The sequence below is a fragment of the Pecten maximus genome, chromosome 2, assembly GCF_902652985.1.
Source record: "Pecten maximus chromosome 2, xPecMax1.1, whole genome shotgun sequence".
Lineage (NCBI taxonomy): Eukaryota > Metazoa > Mollusca > Bivalvia > Pectinida > Pectinidae > Pecten > Pecten maximus.
Window position 1 is genome coordinate 50,766,903 of NC_047016.1, and position 18,214 is coordinate 50,785,116.

At 35.9% G+C, this 18,214-nt stretch overlaps 1 protein-coding gene across 1 annotated transcript in view; it reads left to right on the top strand.

Moving 5' to 3' along the window:
- The window catches only part of LOC117322398 (contactin-like), a 37,900-nt gene extending 24,079 nt beyond the window's left edge, over positions 1-13,821 (top strand). The window contains exons 11-25 of the mRNA XM_033877276.1: positions 1,102-1,283; positions 1,978-2,250; positions 3,030-3,308; positions 4,955-5,118; positions 5,241-5,367; positions 5,786-5,950; positions 6,110-6,265; positions 6,597-6,691; positions 7,293-7,379; positions 7,708-7,855; positions 8,654-8,775; positions 9,211-9,397; positions 10,180-10,295; positions 10,914-11,088; positions 12,963-13,821. Of these exons, the coding sequence (XP_033733167.1) occupies positions 1,102-1,283; positions 1,978-2,250; positions 3,030-3,308; positions 4,955-5,118; positions 5,241-5,367; positions 5,786-5,950; positions 6,110-6,265; positions 6,597-6,691; positions 7,293-7,379; positions 7,708-7,855; positions 8,654-8,775; positions 9,211-9,397; positions 10,180-10,295; positions 10,914-11,088; positions 12,963-13,090 (2,404 nt within the window). The 3' untranslated portion in view covers positions 13,091-13,821. The remainder of the gene's footprint in view (positions 1-1,101; positions 1,284-1,977; positions 2,251-3,029; positions 3,309-4,954; positions 5,119-5,240; positions 5,368-5,785; positions 5,951-6,109; positions 6,266-6,596; positions 6,692-7,292; positions 7,380-7,707; positions 7,856-8,653; positions 8,776-9,210; positions 9,398-10,179; positions 10,296-10,913; positions 11,089-12,962) is intronic.
- The last annotated feature ends 4,393 nt before the right edge of the window (positions 13,822-18,214 follow it).

Consider the following 18,214-nt stretch of genomic DNA (forward strand, 5'->3'; position numbering starts at 1 on the left):
GGACGAAGGTGGGGAGGAGGGAGGGGAGAGGGCTATCATATGTATACGTTTGTCAAATGTCAAATCATACGATGTCTTTGCAGGCAAGAATGTTGCAAGTACATTGCCTACTATGAGCATTTTTGCACTTTGTCCAAAATCCATAAATACTATGAATAAAAAACAAAGAGAACACTTTTATATAGTTGTTAATCATGTGTTATTACGTCTACATGGCTAAAATTTAAAAAATGTTTTTTTTTAATATGATATGTTCTCGTATAATAAGACGATATTAGATGTTGAATTGATTCGTACTATTAGATAATTAGATAGGTTTATTTTAGTTTACCTGACTTGATTACTTAAGGTTTGTCCGGTAGAGAGATAGGAAAAATTAGAAAATGTCTGTAAGACATGAATGCCCCGCTGCCACTCGACACCCCAAAACCTCACCAGTTCCTGAGATTTGCAGATACACTGCATCGGAACGGAACACGACAGAACGCGACGCGACGGACCGACGGGATGACCTGACATGAGTTACCCCCCCCCCCCCCCCCCCCCCCCCCCCCTCTTAATTCATGGTGGGTGTACATAAAAAAACGAAAACATTGTCAATGAACAGAATCTGTATCTTAAAGTGTTTTATGATTAAAAATACCCATGGCAAACAGGAATAGTATTACATGCCTGTTTTATTCAAGTGAAGGGCTCGTACTCAATCATGGACTTCTTCCGCATTTTCTGGGATTTTTAAACGGCGAAATAAATGTGCCTTTAAATACAACACACATTCCCTTTCATTATCTTAATTTCTGTCTACTCTTTATTTTATTTGACTATGTCTGTTGGTATCTTATTTACGATCATCCGTATACGTTAGGTATGACCTTGACTTTTAATGTCTTTTTGAAGCCCATCCTGATATAAAACGTATGGCCCTGATCATAACTGTTGGTGTCTCTTTGACGCCCATCCTCATATAAAATGATGAACCCGGCTTTCGCGCAAACATTAAACTCAATACCTTCCGACACTCCAACACAGAAAAAGAAAATAAGACATTAAGCATAACGATGAGCTCCAGTTTATGATTAATTACAATTTTACCATATACAGGTTACCTCTCGTCTACTCCTGGACACGTAAGGGCAGACCAATGCCACCACGTGCTCGAGTAACTGACCTTAACCGAGTACTCGTTATCGAGAATGTTCAATTGGAGGACGAAGGTACCTACGAGTGTAGTGTGAATTCCAGAGCAACATCAGCTGTAAAGCAGTATACCCTGTCAATCGGAGGTTTGTATCTAACCGAAAGTGACATAAAATGTTTAAGTTCTTTATTTATTATACAGCAGTATTCCCTATCAATCGGATATTTATATCAAGACGAAAGTGACATCTTATAATATGTTTTCAACTGTTAAATTGTTTCAAGCCGAAAGTGACATCCTATCTATCAGATTTTCGGTTGTATAGTTGAATGCATCTCTAACGCAAATGTGCTGATAAAATAAAAAAGAAATATTGATATTTGAATATTTTACATTTCAAATTAAGAACAGGGGTAAAGACAATGTCCCTTTCTGATTCCACCAAAGTCTTATTTTATGATAGTGTTGTGATGTTCCGTTCTGTTTCCAACAATGTCTTACTTTATACGATATATGATAGTGTTGTGATGTTCACTTTCTGTTTCCAACAACGTCTTACTTTATACAATATATGATAGTGTTGTGATGTTCACTTTCTGTTCCCAACAAAGTCATACTTTATACCATATGTGACAGTGTTGTGATTCGTCCCTTTTTTTTCCAACAATGTCTTACTTTATACCATATTTTAAAGTGTTGTGATGTTCACTTTCTGTTCCCAACAATGTCTTACTTTATACCATATGTGACAGTGTTGTGATGTTCACTTTCTGTTTCCAACAATGTCTTACTTTATACCATATTTTATAGTGTTGTGATGCGTCTATTTCTGTTTAAAGCTAAACCTTACTTTGTGTCGCCATTGAAGAACATTCACGCTGACGTCAACAGTGAACTTACCTGGCGATGCGAGGCTATAGCTATACCACGTGCTACATTCACGTGGTACAAAGACACAAGACCTCTGCTTCCGATCTCTGGCAAAATCGACATAACATCTAACGTGCTGAGGATCAACAGTCTAGATGCCTCACGAGACAGTGGAATGTATCAGTGCTCAGCGGAGAACACACACGGGACAACATTAAGTGGAGGCCAGCTTCGTGTTCTGTGTAAGTCTTGTGTCTGTTTAAGGTGTGTTGTATTTCCCAGTGCATTACCTCGTCATTAGCCTATTAACAGAGTCGCATCACAAATTGCAAGTGTTTTTAAATTACGGTTTTATATGATGTATTGTAAGTACACATTGTGTTCGTGACGAAATAACTACGACATATGTACATTGTGACGTCAAAGAAGAATGAAAAAATACATATCATCGACAGAAATGCACCAGGAGTTTTTTTACCCCACCATCAACAAATCTCAAATCGCTCTATGTCCGTGGTCTGTTGTACGTCCGTACTGGTTATACGTTTTTTAAAGTAAAGGGCGATAGTTTACAAACTTTTTCTTGGCCCCTAGCTGTTTAATTTTGATTCTGATCGGAAATGGCCGACGGATTGCCATCTTGGATTTTTACAATTGAAGTTTTGTATCAGTATTTCTAGAAATGTCCTGGAGGGAGTTTTCTCAAACTTCACATGTAATTCCACCATGGTCCCTGGTTATGCTCATTTGATTTCAAATCTGATAAAGAAAACAAAATAGCGAACAGGCGGCCGTTTTGGATTTTTACAATCTAAACGTGTTATCTTGTTTCTCAGAAAGTTCTTTCATATAAATATTTTCCTTGTTATTAGATAATTAAAATGAAAATAGTAAAGAAAAAAGCTGAGAATAGATCAGTCTTACATAGAATCAATAAAGATCATCCAATGGTCCCCTGGGATATCTTAACATAAGTACAATAATTGTACATCAGCTATAAAAAGACACTTGTAATTTTCAGCTTTGAAGCCGTCGTTCCTGAGAAATCCGTTACCAATAACAATGTATGGCGCAATGAACGGTAATATCACTATTCCGTGTCGACCGGAAGCTGCCCCAACACCGGAAATCGCATGGCTTAAGAATGGTTCTCCAATAGGATCCCGAACAGGAATGCATATTCTTTACAATGGTGATCTCCGGATTGAAGGCATTCAGCTACTAGATGCGGGATTATATACATGTCAGGCTACTAATGTTAACGGCCAAGCCTCGAGTCACTGCAGCGTGACTGTTATAAGTATGTATAACACTTAATCATCGCATTGTTTCAGAACCTGAAGATTTGTTATATTTTCATATGTGTCATTACCGTTCTATCGCATCCAGATCCGTGTAGTTCATTCCTTTCCCTTTTCGTGCCCAAACTGCAAAGTTCTGTGCCCAGTAAACTTTTCTCGTACATATGTACCTTTCCTTACCGACTTCTCTAGGCCATTACTTTCCCTTCTCGATCCTTCCTTCTCACCTCCTCCCCTGCCTTTCCACGATGTCATCTCCCTTCTTATATTGCTCCGTACCTGCTCATCTCGTTCCTTTTTAAATCATGCCCTCTTTTCGCATCTCGTCCCTTTCCTTTTCATCTCGTGCTCTCCCCATCTCATCACGTCCCTCCCTTCTTCTCTCGCCCCCGTCCTTCCTATATCGTTCCCTTCCTTCTCATCTCCCTTCCTTCTCATCTCGTCTCCTCCCTTTTCATTTCGTCCCCTCCCTTCTCATTTCGTCCCCTCCCTTCTCATCCCGTCCCCTTCCTTATTTCGTCCTCTCCCTTCTCATCTCGTCGCCTTCCTTCTCATCTCGCCCCTTCCCATCTCAACCCGTCCCCTTCCTTCTGATCTCGTGCCCTCCCCTTCTGATCTCGTCCCTTCTGATCTCGTCCCCTCCCTTCTCATCTCGTCCCCTTCCTTCTGATCTCGTGCCCTCCCCTTCTCATCTCGTCCCTTTCCTTCTCAGCTCGTCCCCTCCCTTTCTCATCTCGTCCCCTCCCTTCTCATCTCGTCTCTTCTCATCTCGTGCCCTCGCCTTCTCATCTCGTCCCCTCCATTTTCATTTCTTACCCTTCCTTCCTATCTCGTGCCCTTCCTTCTCATCTCGTCCCTTCTCTTCCCGTGCCCTTCCTTCTCATCTCGTCCCTTCTCTTCCCGTGCCCTCCCCTTCTTATCTCGTGCCCTCCCCTTCTCATCTCGTGCCCTCCCCTTCTCATCTCGTCCCCTCCATTTTCATCTCTTACCCTTCCTTCCTATCTCGTGCCCTTCCTTCTCCCCTTCTCATCTCGTCCCTTCTCTTCTCGTCCCTTCTCTTCTCGTCCCCTCCCTTCTCATCTCATCCCTTCTCATCTCGTCCACTCCCTTTTCATCTCGTCCCTCCCTTCTCATCTCGTCCCCTTCTTTCCTATCTCGGTCCTGTCGCATTGTTTTTACTTTTTGTCTTGCAAACAAAATTATTAATGTGCGACGTAATTTGGTTTTTGCAACAAGAACATAGTTTTACAAAAAGAAAATAAACGTAACCGTCACTCCAGTTACAAAAAGTGTAGTTGTAATTTCGCGCTGCCATAGAAAACACTGAAAGCGACTAGAACAGTAAAATTTACTGTTGGGAATTATTATCAGTCGTAATATTTTTTAGATATATTATAAAACGGAGACTTTCCATTTATTACGAAAATGTAAAGTGTCTGCAAATACCTAAATCAGTGAAACACAATAACTGTACTCGAAAGGACAGACAGGAATTGAATAGTACCACGCGTCTTCCCGCTTGTTGATATTATCTAATCTGAAATAGGACTTTTTTTCCAAATTGCAAACATTAGCATCAATTTGTTAAACATATCCTTTGACACTTTGAAATCACGAGATTGTTCGTTTCGTTTTCATCCTTTAGACCGGATGACGTTCATACACACTCCACTTCCGACAACTGTGGACTACAACAACACAGCGTTCTTGCAGTGTGATGTTTCTTACGACACCAGATATGATCTTATCTACCGCTGGACTCACAACGGCCGCGTCATCAACGTTACTCAAAATACATTTTATCGATTGGTAAGTAGCAAAGGGTAATTATGATCGATTTAGAACAAGAAAAGACTGTTGTATATTTGTATTGAAATGTTTTGCGTTAAGAGTAACCTACGTATCCTAACAATCTGTTTATATATACATAGGGCGAGAGGATAAACATTCGAGGACTATATATAATGTACGCCGATTTCCAGCACAGCGGCATCTACGAGTGCCAAGCACTCACAACAAGTTCGATACTCAAGAGCTCAGCAACACTGACCGTCAGAGGTACCATTGATTTTATACTACGTTAACATATCTATTCTTGATAACAAAATAAATCTTGAAAATCTATGCAAGATATGTCCTTTTATTGAAACAGTTCAAATATGTGTTTCATCGTTTGAAGTCGTTGAATAGATGTAAATGAAACGTTGGGTTAAAATCATGTCAACAGACATGTTGGATTCATGATTAAACTTTAGTAGTCCGATTCCTATCATTTCCCCCAGCCAATTATTTGTTATTTCTTTTTGGAATTAGAATATTTTTATATCAGTCGTAGAAATAAATAATAATGTCGAAGCTTCTACATCAAGCTGGAAAAACTGATGCTTTGTATCTACCTTTCAGAATAATTTCAGTATAAGCATTGCGGTCTAGGTGTTATCGAAGTGAGTAATGATATATATGTTTAATACGTTAGGACCGCCGGGGGAACCTGCTGGAGTGTATGCAGACCTGAGTACCAGAACTCCTCATTCTCTCCGCCTGAAATGGACTCCACCTCCAGATCACGGCAGCCCGATCCTTTATTACATCATTGAATCAAAGACACTCTTCAATCCAGAATGGAAAGTTCAAGTAGCAAGTATGCATCTTTCTCGTCTGTGTAAAACATTTAAACGTATAAATCATGCTTTGCTATTATGGACTTAGTTACAAAACAATGACGTTAAATGATTTAATAGATGTTATTAGGGCTTTGCAAACAGTACATTACATATTCAATTACTTTTTTTGATGACAGATATTTCAGAGCAGGACGCCCTATTATCTGACCCAACTAGTGGGATGGACAAGAGAACATTTACTGTAACAGGACTGAAACCTTTCAACGACTACTTTTTTCGAGTTAGAGCTACAAACAGCTATCCAACTCTTGGACCACTTAGTCTTCCATCAGGTAAAATGCGCATTATTGCTTATCTTGATTAAATTCGAAGACTTACCTTGCTTATCAACACGTCCCTGTGATGGATATAGCTGCTTAATTACAATACGTGTGATAAGTCTATAATAGTAACATGGCTACATCCTTTATAAGAAATTAAGAATTATGTGTCTTGCTGCTATGTACCATACGTCGTTCGAGTCAAAATAAAGAGACTAAACACATTAATATGGCTTTGTAGCAATATTTTGATGAAGATTTTAGCCAAAAAACTTTTTAAAAAAGCGCTGTTTGTCTTTTTTTCCCCCGTAAATTTACTGTCATGATATTTTTATTGCTGTAGACTCGTACCATCTCGATGGTGCAGCACCAGTAGTCGCCCCTAGGCAAGTGTCAGGAGGTTTTGGCACTGTCGGTGTCCTCCAAATTACATGGGCGGTCAGTATTTATTTCGAATTATATTCAATACAAACAACAATATTATCCTTAACAATTAATTATTTAGTCACCTGAGAATGGACTGTTTTGTTGAGTACAACTTGTATCAAAATAGTATACTGAAAGAATTAATGGTGTAAATGAAAGATAGCTTACCACTCGTCTGTGAAAATTGTATCAATGTACACTTAGTACAATCGTCAAACTTTAGGTCGATCCATGGGTACCCCTCTCAAAATGAATAGCGTTCTAGACCCATCAATATCATGCATGCCCCCAGGCGCTGCATCAGTTTCAGGGACTCTTTCAATCACATCATTATTACATTCTATAGCATCTTTTTTTCGCGCAAACCAGATTTTTCTTGTTGCGTTTCATTTTGTCCTCAGTATAGTTCAAATTGCAGGGTGTTGTCTTCCTATATTGATGTTTAGGGTATAAAGTTGTTAATATGGTCATAGGCTTTGTCGTACAATTGGCTGCATGAATTCTTCACAATGTTCATTATTGTTGAAATTTATTTTGCTGTGTCAATTCCAATGATTGCATGTGAATATACAAAATCTTCTTTCTATAACATTTCGACCTCTTTATTCCAAAGCCCCTTCCGATGGAGAGTAGGGGAGGTGTTAGAATCGGCTATATCATATACTGGAGACTTATGAACGATACTTCAGCATACAAGCAGGTAATATCAGAGAGCGATTTTCGCAAGGAACCATGCTTCCTAAAACAATACTATCAAATATATACAAAAAAAGTAAATTTGTATCTATTTATTTTTACTGATATTAACGACGCAGAAACACAAAACTCACCCAAGGCCTGTACAATTCGTTTCTTCTTTCATATTACCACATAACAACTTTAAGGCGATTTATGATTTAAATTATCAATAAAATAAAAAAGAAATAATTCGAAATACACAGAGGGTGAGATAATTTAAACATCTTTAATGCCTGGTAAGATTGCAAAACCTTGATTATTCAGTAATATTAAGCATAATTTATTTAAAGGTGATAAAGAACAAGGATGTCAGCCAACATATTGAAGACGTAGGTTTAAATAACTACTATCTCCCGTACGAAGTCATTGTCGGTGCATTCAACGAGTTTGGATTTGGACCTAACAGCTCGGTTTCCATTGTTTACTCCGCGGAAGGAAGTAGGACTTGATATTTTCTCTAACCATTTATCGAACAAAGTTTTATTTATTCCTACCGATATATCACAATGTCGGTTATAGGGAATAAAAATGTTGCTTTGTTGTCCTCGGTTCCGAAATCTACTCATATTACACTCACAATAATTTTGATTACGTAATGATTTAAAAAAAAAAAACACATTGTAAGCGATCCCTAATCCTTATATGGATATATGAGTAAAGCAATAAATAGAATCTTACACTCCATAAGTGTAGCATTGCATTTATCAAATTTTAGGCGAGTGATATCAAAATGTTTCACTAGTTTAAGATATAGTCCATTATGGATACAGAATAGGGGAACACTTTCGCACAGAACACCGTTCACTCGCTAGCATTTTCTGCTCATCTAAATCCATCACTTTCATGTTTAAAAAGTGAATTTACACTAATTTTTCAAATGCAAAAAAGTTCGAATACATTTACGAGCTATCGAAAACAGTTGGCTTCAATCACATTCTACAACGGCTGATAACAATATCGTCACCCCTTTTCTATGCACGCTTTTACTTTATTGAAAAAGAATTTATCAATTTCAAATGTGATTGTCCAATAAATAATTGGACATTTTAAAATTTTACTCAATTTCACAAAACAGCAAGATTGTATATATCACGAATGTTATTTCATATGCATAATAAATAAGCGAACACTCCAAATGCTTGGATGGCATGTTTTTGCTACCATGATACCTTTGTGACCATATTCACTGATAGATAACTCATAAAATGTGCTCAACTTCCTCCACGTTTCTTTCAGTGCCTACCTACGTACCGAAGAATGTCCGAGGAGATGGAGTAAACTCCACGGCTATTTACCTTACCTGGGATCCTGTACCAAATACTCGCTTAGCAATGAAAGGGGTAATTATGGGATTCGAGGTAAGGAAATCATAGCAGATGCACACACAACCGTATTTCGTAAAATGACAAAACATTTTAGTTTTCATAATCGTTAATTCCATACAAAATAAATCAGGGTTGAATCCACTGGGCACATTATTGTGTCACGAGAGATAATCATGAATAAAAGATAGTTTATCGAGCCCAACAAAAGGCTAGTGTTTTCCTTATCACAAAACAATACATTTGTCTATCGGAATAAAATCCTGACAAAAACAGTTCTTTGTCTTGAACACCATTGTCGTATATTGCTATGACAGTGCATGACTAAGTTTTCTCGGGGTAAAGATGTCCTGCGATTCGGAGGGAAACACGCCGGCGTTTTCTTGATAATGTTATAATGTCATTTCCTGTTAGAATGGGATATATATGCTTTCCTCCGTGCCATTTCATGTATACCATTGTCCTTTCTAGCTTAACGTTGAAGACTTCAATGACGCAAACCGAAAATCGGGTACAACCTACCTGTATGGCGAACACACGACTGGTACAATCATTGGCGTGGAGCCGAACTCGGACTACTGGGTGACAGTGCAGGTTTTCAACTCAGCAGGGGAAAGCAATCCCAGCGAAAGATATCGAATCAGTACCTATCTTAACGGTAAGAAGTCCACTAAAAGCTTTGATTAACATAAGGTATCTGGAAAAGCTGAATTTATATACAATGTAGGTAGGTTAAGAAAAAATTCCGATTGATTGTTTTGAAGTGATTTTTGCTTACTGTGTTTATTGTCTGGAAAACGGTTATCTACTTGTTTATTTATTTCTCATTTTTTTTGTTATTTTTTGTTGTTTTTTTGTTGTTTTTTTTGCAAAATTTTTCGTATACTCGTTTATATGTCTTGGATTTGAATACGTGAAAATGATCGCAAAACAAGCATGATTATTTAAACTCCGTTACGATGACATAACTGAAAAAAGATATATAAAATACAAGGAAAATCAATAAGTGAATATATCGCCGGTGAATTTCTGTTTGTTGAAAGAAAATTATAAATCGGAACTCACTCTTCTGCACAACTGATGCACATATACATTAACCAAAATATAATTGCCCGAAATAAAATGAAATATTTATGCAACATAAACCAATAATATGAAATATATAGCCATTTTGTACACTGGTTAGATGAGTAAACAGGTTTTTATTGTAATCGTGATTTATAGCTACACCATGTACTTAAGGGGTTTATTAGCGCAAAATTATTTCCAAACATCCGTTAAACGTCTTAATATTATTGTTTTACTAATAAGTTTGATACGCCCATTTGTTAATTTTAACTCTGTTTACTAATAATTTTTCTCATCTTAAGTCTCTTTATTATGAATTATGACACAGCCGCTTATTGACTTTAACTCTGTTTACTATGGATTTTGATACAGCCCCGTTTCTTTATCCGGAGTATGTAACAATTTCATCCGATGGCTCAGAAAGTGTTGCAGTGAAGTGGCGTGGGATAAGTACGGGACTTCTGGAGGAGAGCATCAAAGGTTATAAGGTATATTGTTTTATTGGAGGTATTGTTATAGTATATAATGTTACATGTTACAACCTTAACGGCAAAGATACATACGACAAAATCTCCATAATTTTGACATGTTTACTATACAGACCTTTCACAAAAAAGTCTTACACAGCTCTTTAAGAAAATATGGAATTGGTGGATAAATATTGAAGCGTATCGTTGAAGTAAGGACGTATAATGGTAGATAAGCTAGAATCAAATATTGTATGGGATCTGATATATTCATGATAAATCATAACATTGAAAAGTATAAAAGGTCAACTGGTTTAAAACAAAAACATACAATGCACATGTCTATATTTTTCGCCCTATCTACAAAAAGAAAATCTTCCAGTGTGTTAGTTATAAGTGAAAAAATTAACATAAAAACATTAAATTTCATAATGAAAAGTGTATGGCTGATGTAACGTTGTCAATTATGAATACAACAGTAACTCTTTCTGGGAATCGCTCTAATATGGACAAATCAAGAACAAGTAATTAGAAAACTTAACATAGAACAAAGAAATAAACCCAGGTGTTCCGGAAGGCTAGGCTTTAAACGGTATATCAGATAAAAGTTTGTGGCTTGAATTAATGTTGTATTCACAGCTTGAATATTGGCCAAGGGGAGAGAACTTTCGAGCAGCAAAAACTGTAGTTACAGGTAAAGTAACAAATGCGGTTATCTATGGCATACAAAAAGACGTTATCTACAGCCTGAGAGTCCTTGGATACAGTAACGGTGGAGACGGCAAGAAGAGTCCTACACAATATTTCACTCTAGGTTAGTATAATTATCTTTTAATAATCATTCAAAAAGGCCTCCATATTAAGGATGACACTAATATTTAATACAGCCCCTGAGCCACAGCACTAGAAAGTATACATCCCTTTCCACTAACGACTCTCACAAACAATCTATCTTAAACATCTGTATAAACCAAATGCACAATTATGAGTCATTAATTCAGGTACCATAAATCAATAACCTGACATATAAAGATATATATCAACGACGTAGCTTCGTGTTATTAACACTAAAACACCAGTAGCTTTACATGCGTTCCATGTTTCGGTGAAAAAAGGGATTCTACGCGAAACAGGAGCTAGTTCCCATATGTAGGGAGGCCTCATATTCTAAGCCCGTAAAAATGTTTGTATCAAATATCAAATCGTTATGAGGTATAACTAATTGGTATGGATTTTATATATAAAAAAAAATAGTGAAGTTATAGAACATAAAATATGGACTAAATTTGTTGTTAGAGTAGCGTGAACGTAAGACGTATTTTGGTGGATGATGTACTTGAAAAACAGTCAAAGAAACAAAAGAACATTTGTTTGCATGATAAACAATCTTATAACCTAACTGGGTATAACTATAAACGGGCCCTTTGCCTTGTGTGAATTTAATACCTGAAATCCATGTATTCATAAATAAAATTCTGATATGCACTGTCACGCTGACGTAAAACGTTTTGTCCTTCACCTGACGGCAGTTGTCTTTTACCGTCCATTCTCCCTGTCTCAACACACAAAATACCGGTCAACTGATATAAACCAAGAAGTTCTTTTTATGTTATTAATTGATTTTGTTCGAGTTATTCCCCCTTTTCTATTGCTGAATCTTTATCCTTACCAATGTAACCTTCAACAGTGAATGAAACTTTATATCTTTATTTCATTTGTACTGCATTGGTTTTCATTCGCAGAGAAGTTAGTTCGACCATATGTTGTTTCTGATCCTGATTTTGTCACGGCGGGTCGCAGTAACCTTGTTTCTTATTGTCTCATTGATGTACCATTACCATACTAAATTGAATGTTGATCTTTACTTATTCAGCTTATTACTGAGGAAATAAAGTCGGTAAATCACGATATTCTTAAGGTCGCATGCGAAAAATATCCCGATTGAACTAAATATAAGTCCCTTCAATTTAGTGTTTTTTCTAAGCTTGGTTACATTGATAAAATATACATTTGAAAGGTAATATAATTCCGTCATGTAATCAGGCGCAAACTGTCAGTGACTCTTATCATTGTTTTAAGAAAACTGTTGGCGATATTATCGTTAGTCATTTAAGCAATCGCATTCTGCGAAGTAAACCTATTAACTCTGCGCTATCTAGATAATAGCGCTATCACATATGTCGTTATCACATTTATAAAAAATATGGGCATTTTACAATTCCGTTTCTTTCTGAGTAAGTTATGCGAAATGATTTTCACCTTCAGTTTTTATGTTGCTTATTTTTTGATCACTTGGACTTCGGGAAGGAAAAACAAAACAGAGTATCTGGAAAAAAATAAAAACCAACAAAAAATATACTGTATTTACAAAAATAAAGGATGACTTGTAAACAAAACGTACATGAAATAGAACCTTTAAACTGTATATAACTTGGAGCAGAGAATATACACAAAGCATAAAAATAATTGTACAACTGTACATAATTTTTGAATTGGTCAAACAGCCCCTTGGGCTCTGTAGATAAAATGCAAGCAATGCTAGGGAGAAGTGTGGTTATATCAAAGCAAACAAATTTGCGTCACATTTGGAAATCGATTTGATAATGACATGGTAATGGCAGTCATAGAAACTACGCATTTCATTAATAAAAAAACTTATCTATCATGGACGTTTGATCGTCTTTTCAGGTGGACATGTTCCTGTGGACCCGACAACCTCATTTTTGATCCAACTTGGCGGCAGCACTCGAATGACCTCATCTCTTATCCTCATCCTCATCGTCTCAACACTCACAGCATATCTACCATTTATTTAGAGTTGAACAATTTGTATGAAATCCAATTTCAAGTATTTGTAATAATGTCTCTCTCCATTTTGCAAATACCACAAGCATCTTCAAATACTAAGGGTTCGCGATTTACAGACATTATCTGCAGAAGAAGTAGCATCGAAACCTTAAGTTTCGGAGAAGCACGACAATGAATAATAACTTACTAGAGAAGATATACATGAATTTGAAATCCAACTTTTAAAATTTGAAAGTTTATATGTAATATTATTAAATCTGTTCTAGTGCGGGGTTCTGTATTGTCTTAATCAAACAATGTCTGGATTATTATATATATGTATCATATCACCCTTACCATGCTATATTAATATTCTTTGTTTACTAATGATATGTTTGTACAATATACGTGTATTGTTTTTCATTTACATTTTTATAAACACCTAAAATGTATACTTAATGTAAATTCTATCAAACAAAAATAATATGTTTGGGTATTTATCTCATATCGTTATCATAATGTTAGATATAGCTCATGTCTGTAATGCTGTTTGAACTTAATTTCATTCTATATTTCCATTGTAGACGTATTTATATCAATATTAAGTAACATATACAGCCTGGAATGTATTTTAAGATATCGCTTACATGTGAATCGTAACATGTATTTTGTATTCGGATCTTTCGAAAACGAAAGTACTTGTACCTCGATTTTAATATATAATATACATGTTATGATCGCAAATAAAAGTCATACTGTTGACTCTAATTTCCATATATCATTATACATCAATTCATAACCTGTAGGGAACAACCAACCAATTGAAAAAATATAGTTTTGAAACAGCCCCTGTGTATAGAAAGTTGAGCCAAGGATAAAATGTCTGGCAGCCACTGATTGGCCAGTATGTTATGAAGTGAGAAAATAGATATATATCCTGATAGGTAACTATCAATAAGAAATGTTGATATAAAGTTCGTAAGTCCGATTGATTTTTCCCCAAAAGTTCAGTTAATAATAATAAACAGGTAAACATTTTAGATTTTTGAGAATGTTCACCTATTTTCAAAATGGCTACCCTGGAGAAATTTTGAGCTGAAGGACCCAACTTTTTTTTTTGATTAGGTGTTATATCAGACCCTAAACTTTTGTTATAAACCATAATTGTCATATTGAATTCAAGAATTTGAATGAAATACTCCAAAACGTTAACACTAAAGTCTATGGGAAAACAATTGGTTGGTTGGTCTCTGTACTGTTGTTTCATCAGCTGTAAAGTAACTTACTTAAATTCCACTTTGATGATAACGTCCCAAAATAAATCCTATATATAACTGCAATGTTATTCTCGCCTAGATAAGCTAATTCAGAAAGTATACCGCTAGAGTAGTTGATTTTGCAGTGTTTATATATCATTGACTATTTGTGATTGACAAACACTTTAATTCCTGTGAAACACTTGCTAGTACATGTTTCTGAAGGTAGATTATTCAATGATGAAATCGTGAAATTCATGAATTTTATTCTTTGTTACAATAACGTGTGTGAAGTGACACTGTTTTTAATGAGACTTATCTCACCCTAGGGAAAAGACGAGCTACATGTGCTCTTTGTACGTTCTCAACAATTGCATTTCGTCACGTCAACAATACCATGACGTCACGGAAACAGTACAATGACGTCACGTCGACAATTCAATCACGTCACGTCAACATTTCCTTGCATTGGTGTAACGTAAATATTAGATACATAAGAGGGTAAATAGGATAAGAGAAAAATAATCATTCACACCAATGGAAGTGAGACAGGGGAATCTCAACCCTCGGGGTAAGATGATTAAGCTGTCAAACACTCGGCAAGCTTCGTGTTTGGCAACTTAAGCATCTTCCCCCTCGGGTTGCGAATCCCCTGTCTCATCCCCAAGGGGGTGAAAGATTCTACTAATCTCACCTTAGGTTGAGACAAGCTACACGTGCTCTTTGTACATTCTCAACAATTGCATTTCGTCACGTAAACAATACCATTACGTCATATCGACAACTCAATGACGTCACGTCAACTAAGATACATAACAGGGTAATCAGGGTAAGAATAAAGTCATTCACTCCCTTGGAAGTGAGACAGGGGAATCTCAACACAAAGGGTAAGATGCTTAGGCTGCCAAATACTTGACAATGTTTGGCAACTAATGAAACTTCCCCCTCGGGTTGAGATTCCCCTGTCTCACTCCCAAGGGGATGAAAGATCACACTCTCAGGATTGGTACTGTTTTTGACTTTTTTTTATATTAACGACAATCATGATCATTCATTTGTTTATCTCAATCCATAGCCTTTATCATTGTTTTGTCAACGTATATTATCTAACAATTTCCTGTGCATATTATTAAACTTTTTTTATAGAAAACCCGTCTTTTGCTTTTTGCTTTTTATTTTTGATTTGTTTTTTTTTTATGTTAATACGATTTGATCAATGGAAGAAATAGTTCATCCTGCTAGGCGTCAGATTGCTCACTTAGTGTGAGGAAATATAACAAGACTATTTGGATATAATTAGGTGATGACTTTGTCTGAGTTTAAAAGTTATAATTAATACTAAGTTATATTACAATAGTTGTACACAAGTAGTTACATTTGACGGTCTAGTCTCCCAATACTTAATGCTAGTCTGGGCTGCATCTACGAGCGCTTAGATGTAGTCTAGATCGTATGATGTGATTGATACGTCATTTTATCAACATCACGTCATGTGCTTTGCTGTATGCAAGGACTGATTCAAACGCAGCGAGGAATCTGATTTTTTTTTTAAATTCAAAGATGCTTTGATTTCAAGTCTAGAGAAATGTGTAAAAAGTAACGGGCGCAATTCTATATAAATGTCACCCAGATTGCATTTATATTGATAATAAGAAGCGTTTAATTGTTCAAAAATTATCTCTATAACATCGACATTCCATGATATTATACCCAACAACACACATTAATAGATCCTGTTTGACAACAGAGTATCCGAATGTTTTCATGACAACAAGGAATCCAAACGTTTTATAAGATTAAATAAGAGAGAGAGAGAGAGAGAGAGAGAGAGAGAGAGAGAGAGAGAGAGAGAGAAAAAAAATATACTTTTTTTTGGATTCAATATCGCATACAAATCAACGCTAAATTAGCCACACCTATTTATTTACAACAGCATATTAACATTATGATATGTATAGAGAAGTAACAGTAACTTTTATCTTTGGGAACTTTTACAAAGAAAAGAAATGTATCTAACATTCCGAAGAAAACATACACGTGTATTGTATTATAATGGTAGACAACAATAAAACATATTTCATATGAGCAAACAAGCACTTTTATATTACTTTACACATACATTTGTATAAATTGATGTAAGGCATATCCTCCAATTTTGGTCTGAATCATCTCTAAGAATCACAATTGTAATAATAATTATAGTAAGGGTTTCTCTTTTATGAAACAAGTAGCATGATTTTCTATCGTGAGAAAAATATCTATAGCTTAAAGCAATACTGGCTGATCAACAATAATATCTTTAACGCACTTAGTCAATCCGCCCCATGATTTAGCTCAAAAGTTCCTATTGAAGTTTCCATGACAACAAGGAATCCGAACGTTTTGTTGGGTAAAACACCGTAAACAAGATGTTTCGCAAACGGATATTAAAAGTGGTTTCACATCCGCTGTTATTTGATGGGACACGCCCCCCAGTTTACTTTGACCCTACCTTTCTTGTGCTGTCAAGGAAACGGCTTTGATAACAGAAAAACATCAACATTGCAAATACGGTTTAGTGTGTCCGTGGTAAAATAGGATTTAGTAAAGCAGTATAAAACGGCAAAATGTGTTACCAGTCATAATAATCTTATTAGTCAACGACCGAAAACACTTCAGTTATTTGAAATATGTTATCTATTTCTGCAAAGAAAATCAAATCCAGTGATATTTTACAAGCCTATATCACTAGTGTGATGCAATTTAATGGACTATCTTGATAAATTGTTAGCATGTATAATGTCTAACCTGGAACCTGTCATTGGGTTTAGCAGTTTGTTGATTTTGGCATGAAATGCAAAACATGTGCATGTTTCTTGGAAACCTGTGCAGCTCGTTTGCCAATAATGCACAAACAACCATTCTTTATGCTCATAAATGTCTGTAAGATCTAGTTATATGCATTTGACCAGATATGATTCTATACAGCTAGCATGATGTTCCAACCTTGAAAAGCCAATGGCGGTTGTGAATGATAGCACATATATATAAAAAATGTTCTCTTTTGACACTAAACATAGCAAGAATAAGATTAAGGAAAAAATAGTTCAACCGCTGAGTTTGGGGCAACAGATGAGGATAACTGAAAAAAAAACTTCACAGTTTAATCATTTATCTTAAAAACAGTGTTCTTCCTATGTTCAGAGACCCTCATGGTATCCGAATTTGACACAATGACTCCCTATATGCCATATTTGTGTCGTATTATTAAAAAGGGGAATATTGTTTTGAATTAAAGTAATACTAGTTAAAACAATTATATAAAAAATTCTGATGAGGTATCAGATTCTACTATCGCTGTAATGCATTCAGTTGTTTTCTGACATATCTAACGAGCATTAATTTATTATCTTTACATTTATATAGGTTTGACTCTGTCTTTAAGACATACGTGATTTATGCTTATCACAGATTTTCATATTATTATCTGAACCATGTGTTGTAAATAAATTTAGCATAATTCGCATGTGGTTTTAGTATATGATTATATGTTTCTGGTGTTTTTAGTATCGAGATAAGATTGCATTTTAGTATCTATGATGAAGTTGTTTAAAATTGATGTTTTGTCTTTATGACATTGCCAATCATTACCTGTATTATTTAGGTGCGACGTTACGACACTTACTATTTCCCTTTCAAGACACTCACTGTCCCAAACCCATTAACTGCTGATAGCAGCAACTCGTCACCAACTACCCCCTTTCTCTAAATTATGAAATTCATCTGTGTCATTATATTGTGTCCAGGCTTGTCACGATTGTTTAATAACGATATCACATTAAACAGTGTGTAACAATAACTTTAATCAAACGCCCCCTTAGTTTCGAATAACACCAGGCACTCAAGCACGTGCCGAAC